At 40.7% G+C, this 12,235-nt stretch overlaps 1 protein-coding gene across 1 annotated transcript in view; it reads left to right on the top strand.

Annotated features, from left to right (window-relative positions):
• Positions 1 to 12,235, top strand: part of LOC309565194 (uncharacterized protein) — a gene marked incomplete at both ends in the record, with an annotated part of 239,729 nt that overhangs the window by 168,216 nt on the left and 59,278 nt on the right. Inside the window, 3 exons of the mRNA XM_082269988.1 lie at positions 1,238 to 1,375; positions 6,770 to 6,971; positions 10,885 to 11,033. Coding sequence (XP_082126114.1) covers positions 1,238 to 1,375; positions 6,770 to 6,971; positions 10,885 to 11,033 — 489 coding nt within the window. The remainder of the gene's footprint in view (positions 1 to 1,237; positions 1,376 to 6,769; positions 6,972 to 10,884; positions 11,034 to 12,235) is intronic.

Genomic DNA, 12,235 nt, shown 5'->3' with positions numbered 1-12,235 from the left:
GCAAGGAGTGTTGTCTCCAAGGGTTAGAAGGGCTGGATTCATCTCTTTTTCATGGATAGTGTAGGACCCACTGATAATGGGGTACTTTGACGCAGTAGTGGGCTTGAGCACGATATGGCCATATGGTGGGACCAAACCCCCATTTTTATTTATGGACTCTCTTCAGATTTGGTAGTAATTTCTTTTGCATTTGCGCGCTATTCTTTTTTAATATACATGTCTTTTGGTTCATAGCTGCAGCAGCTTTGGAAATACATGGGTATGCTCCCCCAAATTTTTTGCCTGTTTATTATGTATTCGGTCTGACCAGACTATCGAGGTTGAGCAGCCCTCCCCACCCCCCACATACACCTGTACTCAATCAGTGTCCACCATCAAATGGATATAGGAGGAGTCCCCTGTAGTGCATTTGCACATTCTTCCCAGCAAGGAGTGTTGTCTCCAAGGGTTAGAAGGGCTGGATTCATCTCTTTTTCATGGATAGTGTAGGACCCACTGATAATGGGGTACTTTGACGCAGTAGTGGGCTTGAGCACGATATGGCCATATGGTGGGACCAAACCCCCATTTTTATTTATGGACTCTCTTCAGATTTGGTAGTAATTTCTTTTGCATTTGCGCGCTATTCTTTTTTAATATACATGTCTTTTGGTTCATAGCTGCAGCAGCTTTGGAAATACATGGGTATGCTCCCCCAAATTTTTTGCCTGTTTATTGGGCTTTAATTTGTTTGTTGCGTTCATTTCAAACTATCCTGTCCATATGGTGACAATGCTGCTGTGAGATTTCACTGTAGAACAATTACTTGTCACCCTGTTAAAGGAAGTGGAATAATTAGGGATCTACTGACCAGAGCAACATCTAATAATACAGTGTTACAAGTGGAACTAAAGCCAGCCTAATATGGTTCAAAATTAGGCCAATTCAGAAGGGAGCAGCCAAATTTTGATCCATGTATGGCTAGGCTGGTTGTACAGAAGTCAATCTACAGGTCCCCTTCTATACATGCAGCCTGTTGGGTCTTTCCTTATCAATCAGTGCCAGCAACACTGATGCGTACATTCTGACTCTACCATCCACACAGAGTTGAACGAAAAAAAAAAAAATAAGCACGTATGAGCTACCACAGAAAAACAAAAACTGCATTGGTAAAATTTAGCTACAGACTGCATGGTATTTGTAATGTTTGTATTTAGCTCACACTTATATTTTATCTTATCTGTAATATATTTCTCAGGCCATGCAAAGAAACCAGGCAGTGTGCAGATTGTTCGTTCATCGTCGGGGGATGCTATGGACATCACCTTCCAAAGTCTTGACACTTCATTTGGATCAACAGTGGCCTATGCCATCATCATGACAACTGATTTTAGTGGTAGGAAAAGCAAACATAAGGGAAATTATACCAACTGGCTGTATATAACTGTCAAACTGAGCCTATGTAATGTATGCAATTTAAATGTTCGACTTTAATTTATTTACTGTACATCATTTTACTAAGGGTCATAAAATCTTTTATTCCGCCATAGGATCTTGGTCCACTTGTGTGATATTACTAGTCCTCTTCTTATTCTGGTAGTGGGCTTCAGTGGTTGGTGCTATGTATTGACTTGCCTGTGCTCTCTGCAGAATCTTCTGTGAGCTCATGATGATATATCCTCAGGAACGGGTCCATGATATTATGGCCTAACAGGAAGTGGCTAGAATGACACATAGATGGTGTCATCAGGGGTTGGGATTTAGGAAAATAACCAACACTAAGTTGGCAACATCCTTGCAGCCTTAAGCAAAAGGGATGACAAAGTGAGTCTAGACTAGGGATCGACCAATTATCGGCAAAGTCGATATATCCAGGGCCGATATGCACTTTCCCCGATATATCGGAATCGGCCACCAAGGTGGCCGATATTACTGATATTTTAGAAAGTTCTTGTACCGGAGTGATGCCTGCAGCTAGAGGCATCACTCCGGTACCGGCGTCCATAGCCTGTGGTCGGCTGTCTTGTAATGACAACTGATGCGGCTGAGAAGCCGCTCGGCTGTCATTACAAGGAGCTGGAGGGGATGTCCCCCCCACCACCTTCCGCGGCTCGCCCGGGTCTCCTGTCCCACCGGTAGACCCGACCCTGGCAACCAGCCTGCGCGGCCGCCGAAGACCCGATCAAAGCCGCATTCGGCTCTGATTGGGTCTCCATGCAAAAACCCGGAAGTGATGTCATGATATCACTTTCGGGTACTGCCTGGCGCCAGATTCAGAAAAATTACAGCATTCAAAACAGCCAAACTTGGCTTTTTGAATGCTTTTCAGTGTAGAGGAGGGGTTTGGGGTCTTTTAGACCCCAAGATCCCTCCACAAGAGTATTTAAATATCGGCCCATATTGGCCGATACCGATACGCTTTGACCAAAATATCGGTATCGTTATCGGCAATGAAAAAACGATATTGGTCGATCACTAGTCTAGACAAAACAATCAGCTGCAGAACGTCCACTAATTGCTACTAGCTTAAGGCCCCTTTCTCACATACGAACCGCTCGTCCCTTTTTCCGGTGACGGATGAAAAACAGACATCAATGCATTCCTATGGAAAAATGGATGTAAATGGATGATCATTCATTTACATCCGTTTTCATCCGCTTCCGTCAACATTAGTTTTTTTGAACGGATGAATGCCCTATTTTTCATCCATAAAAAATGGATCAGACGAAAAACGGATGACAATGGATGAAAGACGGATGAAAACGGATGACAACGGATCACGATGGATGAAAGACGGAAGAAAATGGATGACAATGGATGAAAACGGATGACAACGGATGAAAAACAGATGAAAACGGATGAAAAGCTGATGACAAAGGATAAAAAACGGATGAAAAATTTATGAAAAACTGATGATCAAGGATGAAAAATGGATAAAAAAACTAATGACAAAGGAAGAAAAACTGATGTTGACTTAAAAAAACTGATGACAAAAAAACGTGACTGAACAGATGAAATGAACGGTCAGTATGTGTGAAAGGGTGCCTTACTCTTTTTGAAGGCTAGGTGGCCTATATCTATCTACCTAAAACTGTTGTTAAGCTGTGATATTAGCCATTGGCTTTAATGTAGACATGTGCAGTTCGTTCCATTCCGAATAAATTTCCAGACAAATTTTTCGTTATTCGGAGATTCAGATATATCTGAATACCCGAATTGCACGAAGTTTACTGAATGCTCCGAATAATGGAACGAAATTCCTCCGAATTTTGGAAATTCTAATTGAAATCCTGGTCCAGCCACACCTGGAGTATTCTGTCCAGTTCTGGTCGCCAATCCTCAGAAAGGATGTGCTGGAACTGGAAAGAGTCTAAAGAAAGGTAACTAAACTAATTAGGGGATTGGAGGAACTTAATTGTGAGGAGCGATTACAAGCGCCTAATCTATTCTCCTTGGAGAAGAGACGCCTGAGAGGGGACATGATAGCGATTTACAAATACCTCAATGGTGATCCCAGCATAGGAAAAAAAACGATTTAGTCTCAAGGAGTGCAAGAGGACACGAGGCCATACAATGAGATTAGAGGAGAGGTGGTTTAACCTTAAGCTGCGTAAGGGTTCCTTCACTGTAAGGGCGGTGAGAATGTGGAACTCTCTTCCACAATTGGTGGTAGCTGGAGGGAGTATGGCTACTTTTAAAAGATTCTTGGACGTACATCTCACATATCACAACATTCAGGGTTATGGGAAATGTTCAGGCCACTGACACACACACCTGTACTGGTTGAACTGGATGGACTGGTGTCTTTATTCAACCTCAACTACTATGTAACTATAAGTAAAATTTGAATCGGATTTTACAACGAATTCCAGTCGAATTTGAACTGTAAACATACTTCTGAAATTTGACAAATAGATTATCATTTGGAAATAATGCTGTTTTTGTTAAGCCAAAAATTATTTAAAGAGTCTTTGTAATCATGTGATGAAGAATTTTCTTTTGTTTTTTCACTTTGCCACATTCGAAAAAAAAAAAAAAGAGTTTTTGATTAGACGGATTTAAAATGTATCGATTTGAACATTTCAAATTAAAAAAAATTGGTAAATTCGAAGAAAATTCGAAAAAAGACATAAAACGAATTCCGAATACAAATCCTGAATACGAATTGAACGAATCAACCCAATTTAACGAAACTAAAAACCTAGATTAACTAATCTAAATGAAACAAAAAATTTTTTTCGTCATGCACATTTCTACTTCAATGCATCGTAGACTTGCATTGTGAGAAGAACCACTAAAGTAAAACCATTGCAAGGTTCTTCAAAGCAGAAAGCAGGATTTGTAATGGACTAATAGGGATGGGCTTTGTGTCGAATGTAAGTTCGTGTGTTCGCAGAACACGTGACGTCAAAAGGGGGTGGTGCCACCGGGTGACGTAAGCATGTGGCCCCGCCCCTTGCCTATAAAAAGCTGTCAAAGTTGAGGATCAGGCAGAAGGCGGGTAGCCTCCTAAGAGGCGGAATCGTTTTTGAATTTTTTTCTATTTTTCGGGTCCGGCGGGCGTCGTGATTGACGATTGATTAACATCGAAAGACACTTGTTTTTTTTTTTCTTTTTAATAAAGGGCTTGTCAAAAACTGTGTTCTGTGGTTTTTACTTTCTTACACTTTTTTGCTGAATGATTACGGGTACGATGTACCTGATACCCATTCACTTAGAGGGGGCCGGGATCTGGGGGCTCCCTTGTTAAAGAGGGCTTCCAGATTGCGATAAGCCTCCCACCTGCAGACCCCGACAACCACAGCCCAGGATTGTTGGCAAGAGGACCTTGTCCCATCAAAATGGGGATAAGGTGCTTTGGGGTGGGGGGGCAGAGCCCCCCTACCCAAAAGCACCTACCCCCCCATGTTGAGGGCATGTGGCCTGGTATGGTTCACAGTATGGGCCAGGCTGCATGCTCGGATAAGGGTATGGATTTTGGAAGGCTGTTTTTTTCTTTAATTTTGGTGTTTTTAAAAAAATTGTGTGGGGTCCCCCCCCGAGTCCATACCAGGCCCTTTGGGTCTGGTATGGATTTTAAGGGGAACCCCACACCATTTTTATCATTTTTTTATCTGTATTGACGGGAGCCGACAACACATTACAACAAATTTAAATGACATTTTTTCCTTTAGAAATGTCAGCAGGCTCTATACATTGTACAGATGCACCACTTTACAGGCAGACCAAGGGGACCCCCCAGGCACGATATTTAATCACTTAAGCCCCGGAGGATTTGGCTGCTAAAAGACCAGGGGGTATTTTGCGATTCGGCACTGCGTGACTTTAACGGACAATTGCGCGGTCGTGCAATGCTGTACCTAAACAAATTTGACGTCCTTTTTTTCCCACAAACAGAGCTTTCTTTTTGTGGTATTTGATCACTTGTGCGATTTTTTGATCACGCACTATAAACAAAAAAAGAGCGTCAATTTTGCAAAAATAACAATATTTTTCACATTTTTTATATGAAATTCCCCCCAAAAAAAATGTAAAAATCAAAATTTTTTAACATTTTCGGCCAATTTGTTTTATGCTACATATGTTTGGTAAAAAAAATCGCAAAAAGCGTATTTTGATTGGTTTGCTCAAAAGTTATCGCGTTTAATAACAAAGTGAAAGATTTTTGTCATTTTTGTTGTTTTTTTTTTAAACGCGTAAAGGCGGCGATCTGCGATTTTTTTTGCGGTACTGCGACATTGCGGCGGACAGATCGGACCCTTGACTGACATTTTTGACACTTTTGGGGTTACCAGTGACATTTCTACAGTAATCAGTGCTATATATATGCACTGTTACTGTAAAATTACACTGGCAGTGAAGGGGTTAACTTTATTTGAGAGGGAGGGGCTGTGTATGTCCCTAGGGGCGTGATTCTAACTGTGATTGGCTGTGGCTTGAGCTGTAGGAACACTGATCAACGGTCCTACATAGTAGAACCGTATGATCGGTGTTTCTACACATGGAAGAATGACAGGCAGCTTGTTTACACAAGCTGCCTGCCTTTCTCCCTCTTCCCCGACGATCGCAGAGTCACACGCGCGGGGGGGGGGGTCCGTGACCGTGCGGGAGCGGGAGCGCGCCTCCGGCGGCGCGCGCTCGCTCCCCAGAGCCTCACAGGCTAGTGACGTTTATTTACGTCACTTTGCCTGTGAGGGGCTGACCGCCGCAGTATATCTACTTGCGGCGGTCGGCAAGCGGCTAAAGGAATTTGTCATTTTTATTGTTTCACTTTAAGCATCATTAAAATCACTGCTCCTGTAAAAACGATAATTTAAAAAAAAAAATGCATTGATACATAACCCCCCCAGGGGTGTACCCAGACCCCCATACACTTTTTATGGCAATAACTTGCATATAAGACTTTAAAATTAGGACTTTTGATTGTTCATGTTCATGCTTCATAGACTTTAATAGAGTTTGCATGCTTTTTCCCTGTTCACGATGTTCTGGTGCGAACCAAACAGGAGGGTGTCCGGCCCATCACTTTGGACTAAATACAAATTACTGTATGACTAAAAAAACATCTTGATAACATTTTTTAAACACAGCCAATCTTTTCCTAAAACATTAAACATTCCCGTTACTAAAAGACAGATTAAAAATTAAAAAAACATTATAAAAAAAAAAAAGAAAAAGAAAAAGCAAGGTAAAATCTATGAAATATAGAAAATATCAATTTGGTGATGAAAGTATATTTATTGGTCATTTGTCATGCTATCCCATTGGTCATTCTTTTTTTATCTTACAGACAACAAACCAACGAAGGAGTCTTTATCAAAGACTTATAATGATTTCAAGAATGGGTTGACCAGGACTTATGTGACCTCTGTCGTTGAGCCTCAGAATATTCAGAAAGCTGATGAATTGAATAAAATGAATGTCTATGTGGGAGATGGAACTGTTTTAAGGGGATACGTCAATGGACCATTGGACCCCGCATTAAATTACAGGTAACAGAGCAGCTTCAACATTCATCCAATGAGACATGCCTTCTGTTTATAAATTTGGAATCACATTACTCACTAGACTGAAACTCTTTTCGACTGACTGGAGGTGGAAGGATTTGAAAAGATCCAAATATACATTTTTAGAAGGATCTCTATATAATAATTACTGATGAGCAAAATTGGGAAATTACACGTTAATGATATTTCAGCAAAATTAGGCATGGTAACCACTTAAAGACCAGCCGCTGTGTATTTAGAGCAGCAAAGTGGCGCTATTGCGTGAAACGACATACCTATACGTCGTTTCATTCAATAGCCACTAGATGGCACCATTCTGCCTCTGGAGGCGCCATCGCACAGTGATAGCTTGCAGGGAAGTTAATCAACGGGTCCAGCAGACCCCCCATGTCCACCGGCCGCCTGCGATCATCCCACGGGAGAAGCAGGACCGTAATCTGCCCAGGTAAACAAGGCAGATTGCTGTTCTGCAAGGGGACAAGATGGAGATCCTGCTAAGAAGCAACCTGGATCCAGTGCCGGGACAAGGTCATCCAGCGCCCAGAGCAAGGATGCCAAACTGCACCCCTCCCTTCCCTTGGGGTTAGGGTCAAGGTGCCCCCCATCCCTGAAATAAACCATTGCGCCCAGGGCAACCGTCCCTCCTGACCACCCCTTGTCCCAGCTCTGCCTGGATCTCTGTCTTCCCCCAGTTAGTAAGCACCCCCTAGGGACACACTTAACCCTTAATGTAAAGTAATGAACACAGAGATCCTGTGTTCCTCTTATTTAAGAACACATGTCTCTGTGTTCATTCAGCAAGCCCATCCCCCACACAGTTAGAAAGCACCCCCTAGGCCAGTGAGGACGAAACTTGGCACCCCAGAAGTTTTGGAACTACATTTCCCATGATGCTCAACCACACTGCAGAGAAATGTAGTTCCAAAACATCTGGGGTGCCAAGGTTTGCCATCACTGGCCTAGGGGCACACCTAACCCTTTGATTGCCCCTGATGTTAACCCCTTTCCTGCCAGTGTCATTAGTACAGTGACAATGCATTTTTTTTTAGCACTGATCACTGTATTAGTGTCACTGGTCACCATAAAGTGTCAGTTAGATGTCTGATTTGTCTGCCGCAATGTCGCAGTCCCGCTAAAAATCACTGATCACCGCCATTACTAGTAAAGGAAAAATAAATAAATAAAAATTCCATAAAAATATTGCATTGTTTGTAGACGCTTTAACTTTTTCACAAACCAATCATTATACACTTATTGGCAGTTTTTTTTTACCAAAAATATGTAGCAGAATACATATTGGCCTAAATTGATAAAAAAAAAATAGATTTTTAAATTTTTTTTATTGGATGTGTTTTATAGCAGAAAGTAAAAAAACATTTTTTTTTTTTTTTCAAAATTGTTGCTCTTTTTTTTTGTTTAAAGCGAAAAAAATAAAAAACATAGAGGAGATCAAATACCACCAAAAGAAAGCTCTATTTGACATAAATTGTATTTGGGTACACCGACCGCACAATTGTCAGTTAAAATACCCCAGTGCCGTAAAAAATGGCCTGGTCAAAAAGGGGGTAAAACTTTTGGGTCCAGAAGTGGTTAACCCCTTAATGCCGATACCGTTTTTTAGAGCAGACCGTCGGCTTTCATGTGATAACAACCAATGAGGCTAAGCAGGCGCTTGGCCATTATCACAAGGAGCGGGAAGGGATGTCCCCCCGTCCCGCCGCCTTCCGCTGCTCCGCCAAACAAAGCCGGATTCGGCTTTAGGCAGTTCTCCGATGTATAACATCACTTCCGGTTACTGGAGCCTTAAAGACGCCAGATTTTTAAAATATGACAGTATTCAAAACAGCCAAACTTGGCGTTTTTAATGCTTTTAAGTGTAGTGGAGGGGTTTGGGGTCTTTTAGACCCCCGATCCCTCCATAAAGAGTACCTGTCACTGCATATTACTGTCACAAGGGATGTTTACATTGCTTGTGACAGCAATAAAAGTGATCAGATTTTTTTTTTAAAAGCCTGTGCTAAAATTAAAAAAATAAATTAAATAAATAGGAAAAAAAATGTTTTTGACCACCCCCGTGAGCTTGCGCAAACGTATACAGAAGTCGCTCCCGCAAATGAAATCGCTGTTCAAACCACACATGTGAGGTATCACCGTGATTGTCAGAGTGAGAGCAATAATTAAAAAAAAAAAAAAAAAAAAATACTCTATAACTCTAAACTGGTAACCGTTAAAATTTTTTAAAGCGTCGCCTATGGAGATTTTTATTGACCGTAGTTTGTCGCCATTCCGCGGGTGTGTGCAATTTTAAACCATAACATGTTGGGTATCTATTTACTCAGCGTGACATCATCTTTCACAATATACAAAAAAATGGGCTAACTCTACTGTTTAGTTGTTTTTTTTAACCACTTGTCGACCGCTCACGTTGAGGGTACAGCGGCAAAGTGGCTCGTTATCATCCAGCGACGTAGACCTACGTCGCTGGATCCCGCCCCCTCTCGGGGGGAGTTTACCCCTTCCCTGCCAGTGTCATTATTACAGTAACAGTGCATATTTATAGCACTGATTACTGTAGTAATGTCACTGGGACCCCCAAAAGTGTCAAAAATGTCAGTTAGGGGTCCGATCTGTCCGCCGCAATGTCAGTCCCGCAAAAAATTGCAGATCGCCGCCATTACTAGTAAAATAAAAATAAACAATAAAAATGACAAATCTTTCCCGTAGTTAGTAAACGCAATAAATTTTGCGCAAACCAATCCAAATACGCTTATTGTGATTTTTTTTTACCAAAAATATGTAGCAGAAAACAAATTGGCCTAAAATGTTAAAACATTTTGATTTTTAAATTTTTTTTGGGGAATGTTATATATCAGAAATTCAGAATGTAAAAAATATTGTTTTTTTTTTTCAAAATTGACGCTCTTTTTTTCAAAAATTTAAAATTACACAGGTGATCAAATACCACCAAAAGAAAGCTCTATTTGTGGGGAAAAAGGTACATAAATTTAATTTGGGTACAGCATTGCACAACCGCACAATTGTCCATTAAAGTAACGCAGTGCCGAATCGCAAAATATAGCCTGGTCAGGAATGGGGTAAAATCTTCCGGTCCTAAAGAGGTTAAAAATACGCTCATTGAGGATTTTTTTTGTCAAAGACATGTAGCTAAATACATTTTGGCCTAAATATATGACAAAAATTGAATATATTGGATATTTTTTAACTGTCAAAGTAGAAAATGTAAATTTTTTCGCAAAATGTTCGCTCTTTTTTTATTAATATCGCAAAAAATTAAAATCGCACAGGTGATCAAATACTACCAAAAGAAAGCTCTGTTTTTGGGAAAAAAAAGGACGCAAGTTTTGTTTGGGTACGGCGTTGCATGACCGCGCAATTGTCAGTTAAAGTCACGCAGTGCCAAGTTGCAAAAAGTGGCCTGGATGTAAAGCAGGAAAATCCTCCGGTGGTAAAGTGGTTAAAAGCAGTGAAATTAAATTTTTCCAAAAAAATGAGGTTTGAAAGACGCTGCAAAAATACCGCGTGACAAAAAATATTGCAATGACCGCCATTTTATTCTTCAGAGTCTTTGCTAAAAATATATATATATATAATGTTTGAGGTTTCTAAGTAATTTTCTAGCAAAAAATACTGATTTTAACTTGTAAAAAACAAGTGTCAGAAATGTGCTCGGTCCTTAAGTGGTTAAAGTCAGCGCTGGGATGGTGATGATTATCTGGCTTTCCTAGAAAACAAATCCATGTTTTGTTTTGATATTCCAATGAGCAATCTGCATGTTGAATTATCAGTTTAATGTTTGATGAAATTTCAAGGAAATTGTTACATTTGCAAAATCATTCCTAGCAAATAATAAGATGGACGATGATCTCTTGACTTTCAGGGTCTACATAGTCGGCTTTAGCACTATCAACTATGATCCAACCACAGACACCATCAATGAAGATCAATCAACAACAACTTTTACCAGCTTCTCTGGTTTTGCTTCCACGACTACTACTACTACTACTATGACTACTACTACTACAACAGGTATATACATATTATAATACAGTTTACATTTTTCATTTTCTCAATTTATGTTCTTTAGTTCATCATTTGAACGTCAGCATCCTCCAGCCCCTCAGTCTTTCTCTACTCACTCCCTAAATCCTGCTCACCAAATCTATCTAAACTAGAAAGGTTTTTCTACTTTTAAACTTTCAGCTACAATGTATTTAAATTGCTGTAACTGCTTTAAAGTATTAGTTGGAGTTTATGTTTTTATTTTTTTGTTGCTTACTTTAACTTCTTGCCGCCCGCCCACCATCAAATAACGGCGGAGCCGTACGGCTCTCGTTCTGGGAGCACATCAAATGACGGCGCCCCAAAACGGCCGCTCTCGCGCACCGGCGGGGGGCACGCAGCGATCGCGGCCACACCGTGCTCCCCGATCCACGGGCAATCGGTGCCGCCGGGCACCCGCGATCGCTCCCCGCTGAGGGAGAAGGACGGTTGGCTGTTGTAAACACAGCTGACTGTTCTTCTCTCTGGAATGATCACAGAGCTCCTGTGATCCTTCTATATAAGATCACAGGTCTCTATAATCATTTCACAAGTCCCTCCTCCATACAGTTAGAAAACACTCCCCTAGGCTCACACCTAACCCTTTGATCACCCCCTTCCCTGCCAGTGTCATTAGTACAGTAACTGCATATTTTGCACTGATTACTGTAGTAATGTCACTGGTACCCCCAAAAGTGTCAAAAATGTCAGTTAGGTGTCCGATCTGTCCGCCGCAATGTTGCAGTCCCGCTAAAAATCGCTGATCGCCGCCATTACTAGTAAAAAAAAAAATGAATAAAAATGACACAAATCTTTCCCCTAGTTAGTAGACGCAATAACATTTGCGAAAACCAATCAAAATACGCTTATTGAGATTTTTTTTTTTTTTTTACCAAAAATATGTAGCAGAATACAAATTGGCCTAAAATGATGAAAAATTTTGATTTTTAAATGTTTTTTTATTGGGAATGTTATATAGCAGCATGTGAAAAATATTGTTTTTTTTTTTCAGAAAATTGTCGCTATTTTTTTGTTTATAGCGCAAAAAATAAAAATCGCAGAGGTGATCAAATACCACCAAAAGAAAGCTCTATTTGTGGTAAAAAAGGCACATCAATTTTATTTGGGCACGACCGCGCATTGGCCGTTAAATTAACGCAGTGCCGAATCGCAAAATATGGCCTGGTCAT

This window comes from Pelophylax lessonae (assembly GCF_965119305.1).
Source record: "Pelophylax lessonae genome assembly, chromosome: 10".
Lineage (NCBI taxonomy): Eukaryota > Metazoa > Chordata > Amphibia > Anura > Ranidae > Pelophylax > Pelophylax lessonae.
Note: the sequence above shows the minus strand (reverse complement) of the source record. Positions and strands in the feature narration are given on the sequence as shown.